This window comes from Tamandua tetradactyla, chromosome X (genome assembly GCF_023851605.1).
Source record: "Tamandua tetradactyla isolate mTamTet1 chromosome X, mTamTet1.pri, whole genome shotgun sequence".
Lineage (NCBI taxonomy): Eukaryota > Metazoa > Chordata > Mammalia > Pilosa > Myrmecophagidae > Tamandua > Tamandua tetradactyla.
This window is the reverse complement of record NC_135353.1, coordinates 69,669,240-69,688,012: the sequence shown is the minus strand read 5'-3', so window position 1 is coordinate 69,688,012 and position 18,773 is coordinate 69,669,240. Positions and strand designations below refer to the sequence as shown.

Sequence of the window (18,773 nt, the reverse complement as noted above, 5' to 3'; positions counted from 1 at the left end):
TTAATGTAATACACCATATCAACAAATCAAAGCAGAAAAATCACATGATCATCTCAATTGATGCAGAGAAGGCATTTGACAAGATTCAACACTTCAAAAGATAGGAATACAAGGGAACTTCCTTAAAACTATAGAGGGAATATATGAAAAACCCACAGCTAATATCATCCTCAATGGGGAACAATTGAAAACTTTCCCCCTAAGATCAGGAACAAGACAAGGATGTCCACTATCACCACTATTATTCACCATTGTGTTGGAGGTTCTAGCCAGAGCAATTAGACAAGAAAAAGAAATACAAGGTATCAAAATTGGAAAGGAAGAAGTAAAACTATCACTGTTTGCAGATGATATGATACTATATGTCGAAAACCCCGAAAAATCCACAACAAAACTACTAGAGCTAATAAGTGAGTACAGGAAAGTAGCAGGTTACAAGATCAACATTCAAAAATCTGTAGCGTTTCTATACACTACTAATGAACAAGCTGAGGGGGAAATCAAGAAACGAATTCCATTTACAATTGCAACTAAAAGAATGAAATACCTAGGAATAAATTTAACTAAAGAGACAAAAACTTATATAAAGAAAACTACAAAAAACTGTTGAAAGAAATCACAGAAGACCTAAATAGATGGAAGGGCATACCATGTTCATGGATTGGAAGACTAAATACAGTTAAGATGTCAATCCTACCTAAATTGATTTACAGATTCAATGCAATACCAAGCAAAATCACAACAACTTATTTTTCAGAAATAGAAAAACCAATAAGCAAATTTATCTGGAAGGGCAGGGTGCTTCAAATTGCTAAAAAACATCTTGAGGAAAAAAAAGAAGCTGGAGGTCTCGTACTGCCTGACTTTAAGGCATATTATGAAGCCACAGTGGTCAAATCAGCATAGTATTGGCATAAAGAGAGATATACTGACCAATGGAATCCAATAGAGTGCTCAGAGATAGACCCTCTCATCTATGGACATTTGATCTTTGATAAGGCAGTCAAGCCAACTCACCTGGGACAGAACAGTCTCTTCAATAAATGGTGCCTAGAGAACTGGATATCCATATGCAAAAGAATGAAAGAAGATCCATGTCTCACACCCTATACAAAAGTTAACTCAAAATGGATCAAAGATCTAAACATTAGGTCTAAGACCATAAAACAGTTAGAGGAAAATGTTGGGAGATATCTTATGAATCTTACAACTGGGGGCAGTTTTATGGACCTTAAACCTAAAGCAAGAACACTGAAGAAGGAAATAAATAAATGGGAGCTCCTCAAAATTAAACACTTTTGTGCATCAAAGAACTTCATCAAGAAAGTAGAAAGACAGCCTACACAATGGGAGACAATATTTGGAAATGACATATCAGATAAAGGTCTAGTACCCAGAATTTATAAAGAGATTGTTCAACTCAACAACAAAAAGACAGCCAACCAAATTGCAAAATGGGAAAAAGACTTGAACAGACAACTATCAGAAGAGGAAATACAAATGGCCAAAAGGCACAGGAAGAGATGCTCAATGTCCTTGGCCATTGGAGGAATGCAAATCAAAACCACAATGAGATATCATCTCACACCCACCAGAATGGCCATTATCAACAAAACAGAAAATGACAAGTGCTGGAGAGGATGCGGAGAAAGAGGCACACTTATCCACTGTTGGTGGGAATGTCAAATGGTGCAACCACTGTGGAAGGCAGTTTGGCGGTTCCTCAAAAAGCTGAATATAGAATTGCCATACGACCCAGCAATACCATTGCTGGGAATCTACTCAAAGGACTTAAGGGCAAAGACACAAACGGACATTTGCACACCAATGTTTATAGCAGCGTTATTTACAATTGCAAAGATATGGAAACAGCCAAAATGTCCATCAACAGAAGAGTGGCTAAACAAACTGTGGTATATACATACGATGGAATACTATGCAGCTTTAAGACAGGATAAACTTATGAAGCATGTAATAACATGGATGGACCTAGAGAACATCATGCTGAGTGAGTCTAGCCAAAAACTAAAGGACAAATACTGTATGGTCCCACTGATGTGAACGGACATTCGAGAATAAATTTGGAATATGTCATTGGTAACAGAGTCCAGCAGGAGGTAGAAACAGGGTAAGAAAATGGGCAATTGGAGCTGAAGGGATACAGACTGTGCAACAGGACTAGATACAAAAACTCAAAAATGGACAGCACAATAATACCTAATTGTGAAGTAGTCACATTAAAACACTGAATGAAGCTGCATCTGAGCTATAGGTTTTTGTTTTGTCTTGTTTTGTTTTTACTATTATTACTTTTATTTTTTTCTCTATATTAACATTCTATATCTTTTTCGGTTGTGTTGCTTGCTCTTCTAAACCGATGCAAATGTACGAAGAAACGATGATCATGCATCTATGTGATGATGTTAAGAATTACTGATTGCATATGTAGAATGGTATGATTTCTACATGTTGGGTTAATTTCTTTTTTTCCGTTAATTAAAAAAAAAAGAGAGAAGGTGTAAATGGAGCTGAAGGGATACAGACTGTGCAACAGGACTGGATGTAAAAACTCAGAAATGGACAGCACAATACTACCTAATTGTAATGCAATTATGTTAAAACATTGAATGAAGCTGCATGTGAGGTATAGGTTTTTTTTTTCTATTATCGTTTTAATTCTTATTCTGTTGTCTTTTTAAAAGACAATCGATGCAAACGTACTAAGAAATTATGAATATGCAACTATGTGATGATATTAAGAATTACTGATTGTACATGTAGAATGGAATGATTTCTAAAAAAAAATGGATTGAAGTTGTGGAAATACATGATTAAGACAATTTCAAAAGATATTAACAGTCAAATCATGAAGCATCTTCTGTACATCAGACAATAAATGGATAAAGCCCCCCCCCCAAAAAAAGAAAATAGAAAGACAGCCTACACAATGGGAGACAGACAATATTTGGAAATGACATATCAGATAAAGGTCTAATATCCAGATTTTATAAAGAGATTGTTCAACTCAACAACAAAAAGACAGCCAACCCAATTATAAAATGGGAAAAAGACTTGAACAGACACCTCTCAGAAGAGGAAATACAAATGGCCAAAACGCACATGAAGAGATGCTCAATGTCCCTGGCCATTAGAGAAATGCAAATCAAACCCACAATGAGATATCATCTCACACCCACCAGAATGGCCATTATCAACAAAACAGAAAATGACAAGTGCTGGAGAGGATGCGGAGAAAGAGGCACACTTATCCACTGTTAGTGGGAATGTCAAACGGTGCAACCACTGTGGAAGGCAGTTTGGCGGTTCCTCAGAAAGCTGAATATAGAATTGCCATACACCCCAGCAATACCATTGCTGGGAATCTACTCAAAGGACTTAAGGGCAAAGACACAAACGGACATTTGCACACCAATGTTTATAGCAGCATTATTTACAATTGCAAAGAGATGGAAACAGCCAAAATGTCCATCAACAGACAAGTGGCTCAACAAATTGTGGTATATACATACGATGGAATATTATGCAGCTTTAAGACAGGATAAACTTATGAAGCATGTAATAACATGGATGGACCTAGAGAACATTATGCTGAGTGAGTCTAGCCAAAAACTAAAGGACAAATAGGGTATGGTCCCACTGATGTGAACTGACATTCGAGAATAAACTTGGAATATGTCATTGGTAACAGAGTCCAGCAGGAGTTAGAAACAGGGTAAGATAATGGGTAATTGGAGCTGAAGGGATACAGACTGTGCAACAGGACTAGATACAAAAACTCAACAATGTACAGCACAATAATACCTAATTGTAAAGTAATCATGTTTAAACACTGAATGAAGCTGCATCTGAACTATAGGTTTTTTGTTTTGTTTTGTATTGTTTTTTACTATTATTATTACTTTTATTTTTTTCTGTATATTGACATTCTATATCTTTTCTGTTGTGTTGCTAGTTCTTCTAAACCGATGCAAATGTACTAAGAAATGATGATCATGCATCTATGTGATGATGTTAAGAATTACTGATTGCATATGTAGAACGGTATGATTTCTAAATGTTGGGTTAATTTCTTTTTTTTCGTTAATTAATAAAAAAAATTTAAAAAGAGCAGTACATTTCAAAGCACATTGAAACGATTACTTTTAGAGCAGATTTCAGAGTGTGGTATGCATTACAATTTCACGATTTTAGGTTGAGTGGCAACTTCTTCCATGTGACCTCAACATTATCCCTTTCCTTCTCCGGGCTTCAGTTTCTTCACTTAGTAAATGCATGTAAGTATGAAATGAAGCATGCTTCAGTTCTGCTCGAGGCTCCACAGTCATAGATCAAGTAATATCTGTAGGGAAGCAAACGGGACAGGCTATCTCTGAGGTCTCAGCCACTAAGGGGACTTAAATGCCCCTCCTCCTCATGAGGTGACCTGTGCTTGACTGGCCTGTCCCATCCCAGCCCTGCCTGCCTTGGTGTCCTAGGGGTAGTCACTCCTGCAGGAATTGCAGGACTAGACTCTTCAAGGTCTCAGAACCAAAGAAGCTCCCCTGGAATTAAAACAGTCCTAGGACCACAGATGATATCCCCCCCATGTGTACCACCCCAAGCCTGCTTGATGTGGCCTCCTCACTTGGCAGGTTGGAAGCCTCTTGGGGGCTTCAATGCCAACGGTGATTGATGATAACTCCTGGCCATCCTGGAGAAGGAAAGAGGAAGTCAGTGCAGACCAGGGAGGTGGCACTGGATGAGCAGTGAGATGAACAAGACTAGGAAAGAATGGGGGTCAGAGGTCAGGTGTCAAAGGGTCCTAGAAATTCCATGGGCAAGTCTACCATTAGGGTCTTCTCCAGGGCATCCTGGAAGCCCGTAGAGAATGTCTGTAGGCTTTGTTTGGCTTCCACATGGGTCTCTTCCAACGAGGTTCAGAAACAAAAATGTAACTTGGGAAAGACCTAAGGGAGGTCATGGGTGGCATCAGTGACAGATGAGTCAATGATAAAGGAATACACTTACCAGGCGTAGTAACTTGGGGAACAATTCCAGGATGGAGCTGTCAAAAATTAAGACCAAAGAGAGAAAAGAAAGTGAAAGCGTGGAGCTGCCCTGCCTTATGGAAGCAAGCACACTTACACCTGAGACATAACCCCATATGCCCCACCTTCACTCCAGGTCCACTGCCTCTTCAGGGACCCTGGAACCTGATATGGAGTGACAAAAGAGGGAGAGCACACACATACACTCTCTCTTACTCTTTCCCTTACTCTCCTTCTACTTGTCCCCTCCCTTTCCTTCCTCCTGGGCAGCTTCAGCATGGACTGCTCTGACTCCCATGTGAAGCCACAAGAAGTAGCATTTTGAGCCCAGGATCCAGGGGTTCCTTCCCCTCCCTGGCTCCCTCACCTCCTTCAAGTCATCAGAGAAGGCTCTGAAGGGAACAGGGAATGGGGAGAGAGGCCCCAACCTCACTAAGTGTCCAGCATTCAGCCAGGATTGGCCTTATACAAGACCAGGATATTACTCAGGGGTGATGGCCCAGGATGTTGGGGTAGGGAGATGAGTGGGACAAGGCTCAGGAAACAGGGAAGGAATGACACAGGCGAGGGATGAGGACAGCAAGGGAGTGTAGGTGTGGGAGGTAGATATGGAGGAGATATAGGAGAGTCAGTCAACACAAAGGAGAAAGGAAAAAATAGGAAAGGGAATGGAAAAGAGCTCTACTGTGGTGGTGTGGGCTAAGGAAAGAAAAGAGAGATAATGGAGAAATGGCTTCCCTGCTGCAGTCCTTGCCTTGTTCTGCTGCTGGGTGGTCCTGAGGCCCAAGGGAGGAACGGAAAACGTACACTTGTTGGGCTGGGCCCAGCATTTGAGCTTTTGTCACCTGTGTGAGCTCTACCAGTATCAGCTGGGCATGGGAAAAGAGCAGCCCTAGGGGCAGGAGCTCTTCCCAGGAGTAAAAGGCCAGGGCCCCATACAGCATGGGATTGAGGGTCTCTGGTCACCTCCTATGGTCACCACATTTTCTCCTGATGTCCCCTGTGCCACCAGGCCTTAGTTGGTTCCTTGCATGAGGAATCCCACCTGCCTTGGGCTACCCTGTGCTCCTGTGAAGGATGGGCAGGAGCCTGTGACACGGAGAGTGGGACAGGGGCATGCCTCTCAGAGGGCTGTCCTCCTATCTTCTCCTCCACCTCTGCCCCTCTGCTTTCCTCACTCTGCCCCTGCCTCTGGTTGTCCTCTGCTTGCTGGCCGTGGCTCACCTCTGTTCCCCTAACTCAGGGAACCCAGGTTTCCCTCCAGGATGCCCCAGTCATGGCATTGGGCCAGAGGACAGAGGAAGCAATGTAGTGGTAGCAGTCATTCTAGGGCTAGAGAAGGCTGGATGCAGAGAGACGGGAAACAGACCCCAGCCCCAGTGGGCCAGATAAGAAGGCAAGGAGATCTAAGCACAGCTGAGAGGCACACAGAGAGAAGTGGGGATGATATGTAGTCCTCTCATAGGACGAGGGCTAACACCTCCTGCAGGTGGGCACGTCAGGGTAGCTCAGGCTTCTAAAAGGGCAAAGTGCCCAAGGAGGAGTGATCGTGGATAACACTGATCTTACGTAGGTGGACTGATTTGAGAAGTTGTTGCACAATGGGTTTCCTTCTAGCCACAGCTCTTTCAGATTCAGCCCTTTCATCTTGTCCAACTACCACACTGACTTCAGCTTGGGGGAATCAGGGAAAAGAAAAACCAGTGAAAGAGAAATATCTGGACCCCTGCACCCCGAGCTCCCATCCTCACCTACAACTACCTCCATCTGTCTGTTGTCATCACCTAGATGAGCACTACCCCCACCCACACTCTAAATTTGATCAGACTCCCACTTCTCACTTCGTTTTTGGAGAGGTTCAGGATCTTGACTTTAGGGGCCTCCTGTATTATGTCAGATAAGCCATCCAGCTGGTACAGTTTGTTACCGCGCAAATTCAAAGAGAACAGCTTTTGGGGAAGAAGAATTAGAGTGATAGTTATTATCTTGGGCTTTGGAGAAAAATCTGCTCTCTATCTACTTATTTCACCCCTCCACCTAAATACAGGCTCTGGGCCTGAGGCATCACCTCAGGGAACTCCTCTCTGATGATCTTCAGGGTGGCAGCCATGCAGTTTCTTCTATTCAAGATCATGTCAATACCATGGCCCACCAAGACTTCAGGAAGCCGAGAGAAGAGAATAAGAAGGTTGAGAGGGTCCCAGTTGGACTAGAGCCAGGCCCAACCCCGTTATAATTTACCATCCCTAAATTTGCCTCCTAAGCAGACCCCTAATCTGCCCTCTGCTGCCCTAAAATGACTACTGTCAGTCATACCTGGATCAAAGCGTAAGCTCTGGAGGTCAAGAGCTCCCTGGAAGACATCATATCGTTTGTACATGGTCAGCTGCAGAAACAGATACAACTCTGAGCTATGGGGAGTGATGGGGAAATTGGGAGGGGAGGCAAGAAGAGGTGGGTCTGGATATGGAATCACAACATTATCTTGAGTCTGCATTACCTTTAGCTGCTCCATTTGTTCTGGATTCAACTGATACTGCACAGAGTGGGGAACAGAAGAGGGGTTGACAAAGATAGATATCTGCATAAAGAGAGGTAGGGTAAGCACTGGGTACTCTAATCCCAAAGAAGACAACCCAGTCCCTGGCCTGTACTCCCGCACCTCGGTTTCGCATGGTTAATATCTTCGACACAAACCTTTCGGTTCTCCTTATCACAAATCTTCAGGTTGACATCCTTCAATGCAGAGGCAGTGCTAGATTCATGAACAAAGAATTTGGCACAATATTTCACGTAGTGAAACTAGGAAAAGGAGGCAACAGCAATAGTGTTGTAAGCATGATCCCACTTGCTCAGCAAGGCCCCCTTTATTCTCCCCTGTGCCCACACATACAGTTTCACCATTCTTTCTTACATCGACTGGGGTGAAGGGGACACTGCAAAAACTCTGGATTGAGTCCAGTAGCCATGCCCTGTTATATTTTCTCCCATAAGGAACCTAGAGTTGAAAAGGAAGGATGGAAGACAGGAGTGACCACATGGAATTAAGGCTGGAGAACAGACCTTTTTCTAAAGAAATGACGATTGCCATGTGTGCTGATTTGAAACTGTCGTGTACCCCAAAAGCCATGTTCTTTGATCCTCATTCGATATTGCTGAGTGGGAACTTTTTTATTGTTTCCACGGAGATGTGATCCACCAATTGTGGGTGGTAACTTTTGATTAGATGGTTTCCGTGGAGATGTGTCTTTACCCGTTCAAGGTGGAGTTGCTTACTGGAGCCCTTTAAGACAGAATCATTTTGGAAAAAGCTTTAGAGCCCACAGAGTCCACATCGCCAGGGACCTTTGGAGACGCAGAAGGAAAATGCCCCCAGGGAAGCATTATGAAATGAGACGAGAAAGCTAGCAGACATCATCATGTGCCTTTTCAGCTGAGAGAGAAATCCTGAGCATCATCAGCCCTTTCTTTGGAGTTAAGGTATCTTTATCTGAATTCCTTAGTGTAGACATTTCTGTAGCATTGGAACCGGAAATTTGCAACTTAATAAATTCCCTTTTTAAAAGCTGTTCCATTTCTGGTATATTGCATTCCATCAATTTACAAACTAAAACATCATGATTTCTTTTTTTGCGTGCCAAACGTAGATTTTCTAAATCCCCTTTCTGTCCATTCAAACGCTCTCCTGCAATTAATCAAGTTAAGGTGTTAGACGTGATCTTCATTTTTAAAGATTTTTGGAGAGCCTGTCTAATGCAGATCCTGCCTGCCCCTCTCACCAAGGACTCTAGAGATTCACCACACCTCCCCTTCCCATACGCACAGCTACAGCAAAACTGAGGCATCTGGTGGGAACTTGCTCCAATTTCTTGACAGTAATTTCCACCTTTTCCTTGAGCCAACCTCCCCCTGCCATCCTGCAGTCAGCCTTTTCCATTTACACTGCTTCTCTGTACCTGCCTTTAGATGATCAAGGATGTTAACTGCTAGCCATAAAACAGACAGATTACAAACCCCACCTGTTCCCCAGAAAAGCACCTCGTGTCTCTACATAGACCAACATAACTTCCCCTGATCTGTATCTCCTGTACATTCCATACTTTTTGCCAAGATACTCACTGTGACCTTGAACCATCTTCCTGGGGTTCCATCCCGCCTTTCCTCCTCCACTGCTGTCTCTAGATGATATCTCTCTTTCCACATGTCTATATCAGTACGGACGTGGCACTGATAATGCCACTGGCCACTCTTAGGGTAGGATTGCTTTGCACGGGGATTACTATGAGGAAGCAGATGGAAGGAAGGGGTCTAAGAGTGCTAAAAACATCTTCTCCACTCCCTTGCCCCACCGATACCAGGCTACAATAAAGTTCGCACAACCAGTAATCTTGTCCTAGCATTCCTCACTCTGCTGGGTTGCAGAAGAGAAAAATTATATAATTAACGACAGGGGTATTTATTCCACTGACTAGTACATGCCAGCCATACTGACAGGTTACTTACTATCTTATTCCGGGTCCCATATAGGGACCACTCATTGCTGTATCTCCTTCTTCTTCCTGGTAGGATGAACGATAAATGGCAGAACTGCCTCGTCCATACCAATTTCTATACCTCCTTCGGAAAATACCCCAGCATCTTGCTCTTCTTTGAAAGGGGGCACGGCTCTCATTGTACTCTGAAATTAGGAAGAACAGAATAAAATAAATAAAACTCAAACCAAAGCAAGGTAGAAAACACATCAGTAATCTGAATAATAGACCAATGCCTTGCAATTAATGAAGAAATATCCCTGATTTTTATATTCTGCAAGACAGATAACACAGTGCTTAAAATTTGGGAGACTCTGCCTTTGTTCTGCCTCCAGGGGCATGAGAGGTGGGGAGCATTTAGAGCAGAAGGTGAGGATAGGGGGAAGGCTTTGGGCAGAGGGTCCAGCTTGGGATGTTAGCCTTTTCTATGCTGTTTTCAGGCTGAGTGATCGAGACAAACTGCTTAACATTTGTAACCCTCACTTCGCTCCTGTACTCTAGGTGGATAATACAATCTACCCTGAATGTGTGGTGTTTTGTTGCAAGGGTTAACGTGGAGTTCTCCATATGAATGGAGAATAGGAGAAATGAACGATAAGTCTGAAGAAAATAACCAGAATTAAGCCTGGCAAGAAAAAGTGGAGAATACTGAAAAGAAAGGTTAAAGAAGATACAGTGAATAATATTTAAAATTAATATATGCTTAATTGGAGTCCCAGAGTGGAGAGAACAGTGCAGAAGCAGTGAAGAGATCATGGCTGAGAAGTTTCCAAAAGTGACAAAATACATCAAGTCACGATTCATGAAGCACAATGTATGCCAAGCCTGGAAGGGTATGAGTAAAATCAACCTAGGCCTCTCTCAGTAATACTGTTGAAAACCAAAGAAAGAGAAAAAAAATATTCAAAGCTAACAGGAAAAAAAGAGAGATTACCCTTAAAGGAGCAACAAACTGGCCTATTTTAAAAGACACAATAGTAGCTTGAAGTGAAATTATGTCTTCAAACTGCAAAAGAAAAGTAACTGTCAGCCTAGAATTCCAAACCTAGAAAGAAGTTATCTTTTAAATTTGGAAGACATAGAAATGCTAATGTTACAAACGTCAGGCAAATTTGGTATTAAAAGACTCAAATAGAATACGAATAGTTCTTCTTCAGGTAGAATAAATACAATCCTAAGTGGAACCACATAGATGCAGGAAAGGAAGTACAGTGACACTGGCAAATATGTAGGCAAAACTAAATGAGTGTTGACTGTATAACACAATTGCAATAATTTCTTCAGGCTTTTAATATATATATATATGTATATATATATATATATATATAATTAAAGTGCATGACAATAAGTCAAGTGGATTCAGTCTGTTTGAAAGTCCCTGCACTGTATGTAGACATGTAAAGGAACTAATGTACACTAGACTGTGATAAGGCAAAGATGTTGCAATTTTAAGAGTAAACACTACATGTATGGTCAAAGGAGCTTTAACTACCTAACCAAATGAGATAAAAACTGAATACTTAGAAATATTAATCATTTCGAAGGAAAAGAAAAGAAAAAGAACTTGGAACAGGCAAAAATAAGGTAAAACAAACAGCGATATGTATATTTAAACCGAAGTATATCTGTAACTACTTCAAATGTAAAACAGACTAAATATTCCAAATAGAAAGGTAGACGTTATCAGACTAGATGAAAAACATTCAATCATACACTCTTAAAGAAATACATGTAAAATTCAGCAATTTAGAAAATTTGAAATAAAAAAATGGCAAAAAACATGCCCTTTCAACACTAAACGACTGAAAGCTGGTATAACCATATTAAGGAGAGAAAAAGTACACTTTAAAGAAAAACATTACCAAAAGAAAAGAGGGAAATTTCATGATGGTTCAATTCAAAAACAAAATATTAATAAAACAATTTAAAATTTGTGTGGACCTCTTATCATTGAGCAGAAATATACACAGTGAAAACTGACAGAATATATGGAGAAATAGACAAATCCAGAGTGACAGTGGGACATGTTAACATACCTCACTGACTGACAGATAAATAGGCAGACAAAAAGCAATTAAATGGAGATTATTTAAGTAAACAAAATTTACTTTACTGACATAGAACACTTTAAGTTACACGGAACATTCCACAATACATCATACATTGGCCCTAAAGCAAGCCTCCCAAAGTTTCTACAGGGGCAATTCAATCTACCTTGAATGGTTGGAACAAGGGAATTACCGAGTAATGGTGGGTTCCCCGCCCCTCCCCCACTTCTAGCATGAATCCCCAAAACCTTAATTTCCAACACCCTCCACCCCAGGTGGCCCTCCAGTCACCCAAACCTTGAACCTGAGAGGATCATACAACAGGTCTTTCCCCTCAACCAGAGGGACAATTTCACCTCAGCCGTGACCACAGCCACAGGAGAGTAGAAAAGTGAGCCTGTGCCCTCACACCCACCCCAACTAAACGGGGTCCCCTGGGTGTCCGTTGAGGTGGGTGGGGGAGGGGCCCAGAACCCCTGCCGTGTGGAGGCTGAGACGGAGCCCCTGGCACTATCAACTCACCCATGGTGTGGCCTGTGGACAGAAACTTGTCACCACTGTCCTCACAGAGTGTTCGTGGGGGGAGTCTGCAGGATCGGGAGATCGGAGTTTACGGTAGTTCGAGAGAGGCTGAAGAGAAAAGTTAGCGCAAGCTCCAAACCACCTTGTCACCGCCACAAGATGGAGTCCTCACAGGAAGTCCCTATCCTGAGGGCACGGGGGGGGGGGTGGGGGGCTGGGGGCGACAACTTCCTGTTCTTACTGCCCCCTAAGGTTTGCTACCAGCCTAACAACCAGGGAGCTGTTTCCAAAGGAGCCATCCCTGCAGATGTGCTTAACTAGTCAGGGAGGCTTTAGTTCAATCTCCGTTCGGCATTACATCGTGTTCCTTCATTCTGCAAATACAGAGAACTCTGAGGACCTGTTGTAGGGTTAGACCCTGCATTTGCTGTGTTGTATATCTTCTTTTAGGTATTTCTCACACGGGGGCTATGATTGCAAAATCACCAGGTCCTTTCTGAGTTTGCTCAAGCTCTGTGAGATGCGGAAGCTTGTCTAAGGGGTAATTTAGAGACTAGGTGGAGATTCACAGACCAGAATTGAGCTTTATCGAATGGACACGATCCTGCCATGCATAGTTTTCATAAAAGATCGCTGCAATATACAGAATTTTCCTAAGGAAAGGCAAAGTTTTGGAAAGATCTGAAAAGAGCAAAGTGACAGGATATAACAATAAGCCTATCCAAGAGAGGGGACTGTAGGAGCAGACCTGGAATGTGTAAAGGAAATAGCAAATAGAGTATGACGGGTCACTGGAATGAGAGTAGAAAAAAATATATATATGCTTTTTCATTTTAAGAAAAATAAAGCTAAATAGACCGCAGCGACCTCGTGGCTGGAAGTGGAACTGCAGCTCTAAAAGTCTCAAGCAAGGGGAATTTGCGAGAGAGATTAACGGAAGGGGAGGGGCCTTAGCTCCAGTGCATTAGCCAGAAGTTTCTGGAATTTTCCATCCTCAGGCATCAATCCCTTCCTGGGTCACTGTGTCCCAAGAGAGGAAGTCCAGTTGCTGAGCTGAAGAGAAAGCTACATATGAGAGTGTGAACGTTTGGAGTGAGGGAAGTGTAAGACAGGTAGAGTGATACAGATCAAGTGTCAAGTAAAGAATTGTAATATTTTTATTTTTTATAGAACAGTACTATGTGAACATTTTTCTGAAAAGGTAAATATAAATGAACGCTTTTCATCAATTGATTATTAGATTTTTTAAGCATATCAACAAATTTACCTAATTACAGAATATTAATCACTAAAAATGTATATTTAGAAAATGAAATCAGGTTCCATCTACATGATCCCCTCACACGGACCTATAGCTATCCATACAAATAGACAGGTGCACATTTTCCAGATGTATTTCTCTTTAGATAATGTGTTTACCTACCTTAGACATTTATTTTTTGAATTTGCAGTCACATAATGAAATGATAATGAATTTGCATTATCATTTATGACTTTTTACAGATTTTCATTTCTTCAACTCATGTAGTTTGGCATCTGTCCAGATATTTATTGGAGAAGCATTTTGTTTCTTAGGTGAATTATTTGTTCATATCTCTTATCCATCTTTACTAATTAGCCAAAAGTCCTTTATGTTCATGCATATTAGCACAAATCCTGTAACACTGTTTGAAAATATTTACTCTTGAGTTTCACAGTTTTAATTTTTTTGTTTTGACTGTCGAGAAATTGGTTTTAAATTTTCATTGATATTTTGAATTAAAGATCATACAGCTCATGACAGAAAAGAATTGAGTAATCACAGGGTTCCATTAAATACCAGACCACTGAGGATTCCAGTATTCAGATCTTTAAGGCTTTGGGACACAGTGGAAAAAGCTTTAGACCTAATTCTGCATTTGTGATTAGTGGCGATAATAACTGAATACTTGTTTCAGTTAAGGGAGATACCATGTGAAGTGCCTCTGACTTAAAGCAATTTTGATTAATTCCCTTCCTTTATGGAGGTCACCTTTCTGTACTTCCTGCCTGGGCACCGCGCACTACCTCCAGAGCAGGCCAGTCAATGTGGCCGTACTTTTAGGACTCTGGGCCTTAAGGGCAGGCTTTTACACCCACCATCATCCTTACCACCAAGGTGAAGGTTAGCCGAGTGCCGTATGGGTCAGGAAAACTTAAAACTGTATGTGTGACCCTAGCAAAACTTTATATGTGGTAGTTTGAAGACTGTATGTACACCATAAAAGGTCATGTTATTTTAATCCATTCCTGTGAGTGTTGTGGGTGGGACTGTAACTGAGGAATTAAGAAATAACAAATAATTATGATTATTGAATCATTATATAAGTGTTTTTTCCTTCTATAACGTAGAGTAGGCAGAAGTTAAAACCTGAAATTGATGAAACTTAACTAGTCTCAGCCTTATTTAGACTGCTGTAATGGTTATTCTAGCCTAGTCCCACCCTTGTATATACTTAGTCTTGTAGTGGTTGTTACAGTCTTGTTTCAGCCCCCTTTACAGTTACTGTTTCAATGGTTGTTCTAGCCTGGTCTCAACTTTGTGTATACTTATATTGTAATGGTAGCAACTCCACCCCCTTCCCTGTTTGAATCCATAAAAACCCGGAACTCTTTAGACACAGGGAGACAGATTTTGGGGCTCATGGGCCATCTGTTTTCTTGCTTTACACATAACATTAAATTCTTTCTCTCTCTGTAACACCCATGTCATAGATTGATTATGTGCATCAGGCAGAGAACCCACCTCATTTGTTTGGTATCCAATTGGTGGCCCCATTAAAGACAGAGACTCCTAAGAAGCAAGGAGTCTGAGTGCCAGAAGTTCTGGACCCCAGCAGGACAGGTAAATGCGGTAATCTAGCCTTTTGTGGACCCTGCATTGTTTTAGTCTAGGGGCTCAGCAACCAGGATTTTATTTGCTTTACTGGCATTCCAGACCCTCAGCATCCTAAAAAGCTTCAAAGAGAGAAACGGTTTCCAGTCCCAAGTCTGGACATCTGACTGGGTAAGTAGATCATCAGGGTAAAAGTGGATTGGGAAGTTAGTACAGTGGTTCCAGTCCCATGAATCTGGACTTGAGGTCCTGGGTTCCACTTTCAGAACAATCCCCCCTACTCTGATCCCTACATCTTTCTGTTTTCTGCGTACCATTCTATACAGAGTTTGAGGCCCTGACCTGTATGAGGTATCCATCTGTATGAGATTCAAGGCCCTGCCCTGAGTTTGTTTGTTGAGTATATTCCTAGAAAATAAGTAATCCAACAATTAACTGGTATTTAATGAAATTAAGTATGCCCGCTTAACTGTAAACTGGCATATTACCTAGGTATAGTAAGTGTTTAATGCTGTTTAATTCTTAATCTGCGTGTTCAGTCTAGTAATTAATTGGTGTGTTACTTAAATATATAGTAAGGGTTAAGCATCTGTTTAAATTTGTTGGTATGTTACTGCATTTGTATTGTAAAAGTGTTTTAATTGGTTACTGCTTGTGGAAATTCTGTAAAATGGGTAATTCTAAATCTAATAGCATTCCTAAACAGAGCGCTTTGGGCTGTTTTTTGAAAAATTGGAAAGATTTTCATTATAAGCCTCTAAAAAAACAAATAATAGTTTATTTGTATAACACAACCTGGACTCATCATGATTTAGATTTAGGAGAGAAGTGGCCTGAGAATGGCTGTATGGAAAAGAACACTGTATTAAAGTTATTCTGGAAAAAAACAGAAATGGGATGATATGATGTATGTTTAATCCTTTCTCTCTCCCAGCGATGTATGTTGATGATAAAATGTAAAATTTTTGCCTGTAAATATTTGTGGTGAAAAGAAAAATGCCCTCACTATTCAAATCTAGAGGATCCAATAGAGCCTTTATTAACATTGGCTCCACCTCTGTCCTACAACCAAGGGGCCAATAGATTGGGAAAGGAGGAAGCTCTCTTACCCCTTATCCTGATACTGGACAGAAGCACTGGGTTCTCTGCCCAATATGCGTAATAACAAATCAATGACAGTGAAGTTTCATAGAGAGAAACAGTTTAATGTTACGTGCAAAGCTGGAAAGCACATAAAATAAATCTATCTCCTCGAGTTTAAGAAGTTCAGGGTTTTTATGGATTCAAACAAGGGGGCAGGTGTAGTTGTTACCATTACAACAGTAAGTATACACAAGGCTGATACCAGGCTAGAGTGATCATTATAATACAAAGTATAGACAAGGGTGAGACCAACTGAGCTTCAGTAATTTCAGGTATTAACTTCTGCCTACTCTACAATAGAGAAAGAAAACCATCTATATAAGGTTCAGTAATCACAAACGTTTACTAATTCTTCATTTCTCGGTTAAAATTTTCTTCAGTATCCCTCTTTATCAGAGGTCAAAGACTCCGAGATAGAAATGGTCTCCCCCTCCCATACATGCCAGTGTACTCAATTTGGCCAAGGCTGTTCTCTAAAACCAGCAGCAGAGCCACCTGCAAAACTTCTACCCCTCCAGCAAGTGCCTATAGCAGTAAATGGACAGGGAGGCCTGAGAGGATTTGTATATGTGCATACCCCATTCTCAACGTGAGATTTAGATGAATTTCAAAAATAATACTCTACTCTATAGACAAGGCCCTAAGAAAATAGAAAGTCCAGTTCAATCTATAGCTCAAATTGGAACTGATATTCAAGCATATCTTTTCTAGTTTGCTAGCTGCCAGAATGTGGTATACCGGAAATGGAACAACTTTCAAAAAGGGGACTTTATTAAATTACCAGTTTAAGTTCTAAGGCCATGAAAATATTCCAATTAAAGCCAGTCTACAAAAATGTTCGAATTAATGCACCAACAAGAGGTTACCGTCACTCAAGAAAAGTCGATGAAGTTCAGGGTTCTCTCTCAACTAGAAAGGCACATGGCGAACATGGCGGTATCTGCTAGCTTTCTCTCCAGGCCTCTTGTTTCATGACGCTCCTCCAGGGGCGTTTTCCTTCTTCATCTCCAAAACTCCCTTACTGTGGGGGCTGTTGCAGTTCTCATGGCTCTGGTGCTGTCAAGCATTTTCCAGAGTGTTTCCTCTTTTAATGGATTCCAGTAAACGAATCAAGATCCACCTGGAATGGTGGAGTCACATCTCCCTCTAATCAAAGGTTAATAGCCACAATTGTGCGTGCCACATTTCCATGGAGATAATCTAATCAATTTTCCAACCTAGGGTACTGAATAGGGATTAAAAGAAACAGCTGCTTCCAGAAGATGGATCAGTATTAAAACATGGCTTTTCTAGGGTACATAATCCTTTCAAATCACAGGCACAATACCAGAAAAGGATGAAAAAGTGGCGTTCAAGTTGGTGAGGTTTATATTTCTATGTTTCTGGGTTTTTTGTGTTTGTGTAACTTTCTATATGTGACTGGTGTCTTGTTGGTGTAATGCATATTTTCCTATATGCAGATGGTGATACCAATTGGCAAACAAAAATTCTTTAAAGAGTTCTATCCAAATTGCTTAAGGATAAACTATATATATGTATGTATGTATTAGTAGTCCTGGAGTCCCAAAAAGAAGAATCGGAACAATCCTCTGGGCACCAAGGTTCAAAGCCTTAGTACCGTAATTACTGTAAACAAACCTAAAAATTGGAAATAAACGACCCTCTGAAATTTCATGAAGGTGACACAGAGCTGCCTTAGGAAAAGGCAAAGACTTTCCCAATTTTCCAGGTCACAGCTTTAGGCAAAATAATCTAATAATTGGAAACAATTAAAAGGGCAAAATACAACACCCTACCAGGATCATTCCAGCCAATCCTAAAGAACACCTAGGGCAATATAAAAGACTCCACAAGGGTTCCATGCACTAGAGTAACTTTCCAGAAACCTACAACCTCCATATGGGTCCCTAGTCCACATAAGTCCTGAAACGTAGCCCAGCCTCTCCAGAACATTAAATAGCATCATCTCCCTACCCCATATTAGTGACAGACCCCTCCAATATCAAAACTTTAGAATTGCCATAGCCCAACAACCCTAAAGAGAGGTATGGAAAGACCAAAGGTGATGGTGGAGTTATATATAGAAGATAGGATTTAACAAATGAGTATGAATGCCGAATCATTAAATTGATAGATATCTCTTCTCATCTCCAGTATTTTAGAGCAGTTAGAAATAAAAACCTAAAATTGTGAAATTGTAACCATGTCAAAGTCTGAAATATGTTCTACAACCTATTGTGGTGCTGTGCTTGGAAATGTATAGCTTTGTTTTGTATATATATTGTTTTTCACAAAAAAAGAAAGAAAATAGTCTATTGTGATGATGAAAAAAAAATTTAAGCCCTCTACCCTCCTGTATTCTGGAGCAGCTAGAAGGAATAATATGACAAACTCTGGGATCTATCCTCTAGCCACTTTCTGTAGAGTGCTTTGAAAACTACTGCTTTTTTATTTCTTTGCTTTGTATACATGTTATACTCTACAACAAAAAATGGTAAAAAGAAAAAAAAACGGGCAAAAAACTCTCAACAACGCTAAGGCCTTCTTAGGGATCTTAAATACTACTACCCTCATTTAAAACTTTGAAAACCAGGCTTCATTCTTTCTATCTTACCTATCCTTGCCT

At 40.9% G+C, this 18,773-nt stretch overlaps 1 protein-coding gene and 1 long non-coding RNA gene across 2 annotated transcripts; both read right to left on the bottom strand.

The window, feature by feature from the left end:
* Positions 1–3,475: 3,475 nt before the first annotated feature.
* On the bottom strand, positions 3,476–5,218 carry LOC143670237 (uncharacterized). Its single transcript, XR_013169302.1, has 3 exons — positions 5,029–5,218; positions 4,646–4,711; positions 3,476–4,360 (listed from the first exon to the last, which is right to left on the bottom strand). It is a non-coding gene; the product is annotated as an uncharacterized LOC143670237 (long non-coding RNA).
* A 1,347-nt stretch (positions 5,219–6,565) lies between these two features.
* On the bottom strand, positions 6,566–12,237 carry LOC143670236 (nuclear RNA export factor 1-like). The gene is made up of 10 exons (XM_077144905.1): positions 12,151–12,237; positions 9,552–9,726; positions 9,168–9,327; positions 7,963–8,046; positions 7,746–7,850; positions 7,549–7,629; positions 7,365–7,434; positions 7,117–7,205; positions 6,890–6,997; positions 6,566–6,722 (listed from the first exon to the last, which is right to left on the bottom strand). The coding sequence occupies exons 1-10, from the start codon at positions 12,152–12,154 to the stop codon at positions 6,705–6,707; spliced, it is 894 nt and encodes a 297-aa protein (XP_077001020.1). The 5' UTR covers positions 12,155–12,237; the 3' UTR covers positions 6,566–6,704.
* Positions 12,238–18,773: the final 6,536 nt, after the last annotated feature.

Bases quoted from the DNA above. Each gene is read 5' to 3' on its own strand.
- LOC143670236 (XM_077144905.1), bottom strand. The intron at 7,206-7,364 runs GTATGACTGACA...GGCTTCCTGAAG, and splicing joins GAGCTTACGCTTTGATCCAG to TCTTGGTGGGCCATGGTATT. The intron at 6,998-7,116 runs GTGATGCCTCAG...CTTCCCCAAAAG, and splicing joins TCAGAGAGGAGTTCCCTGAG to CTGTTCTCTTTGAATTTGCG.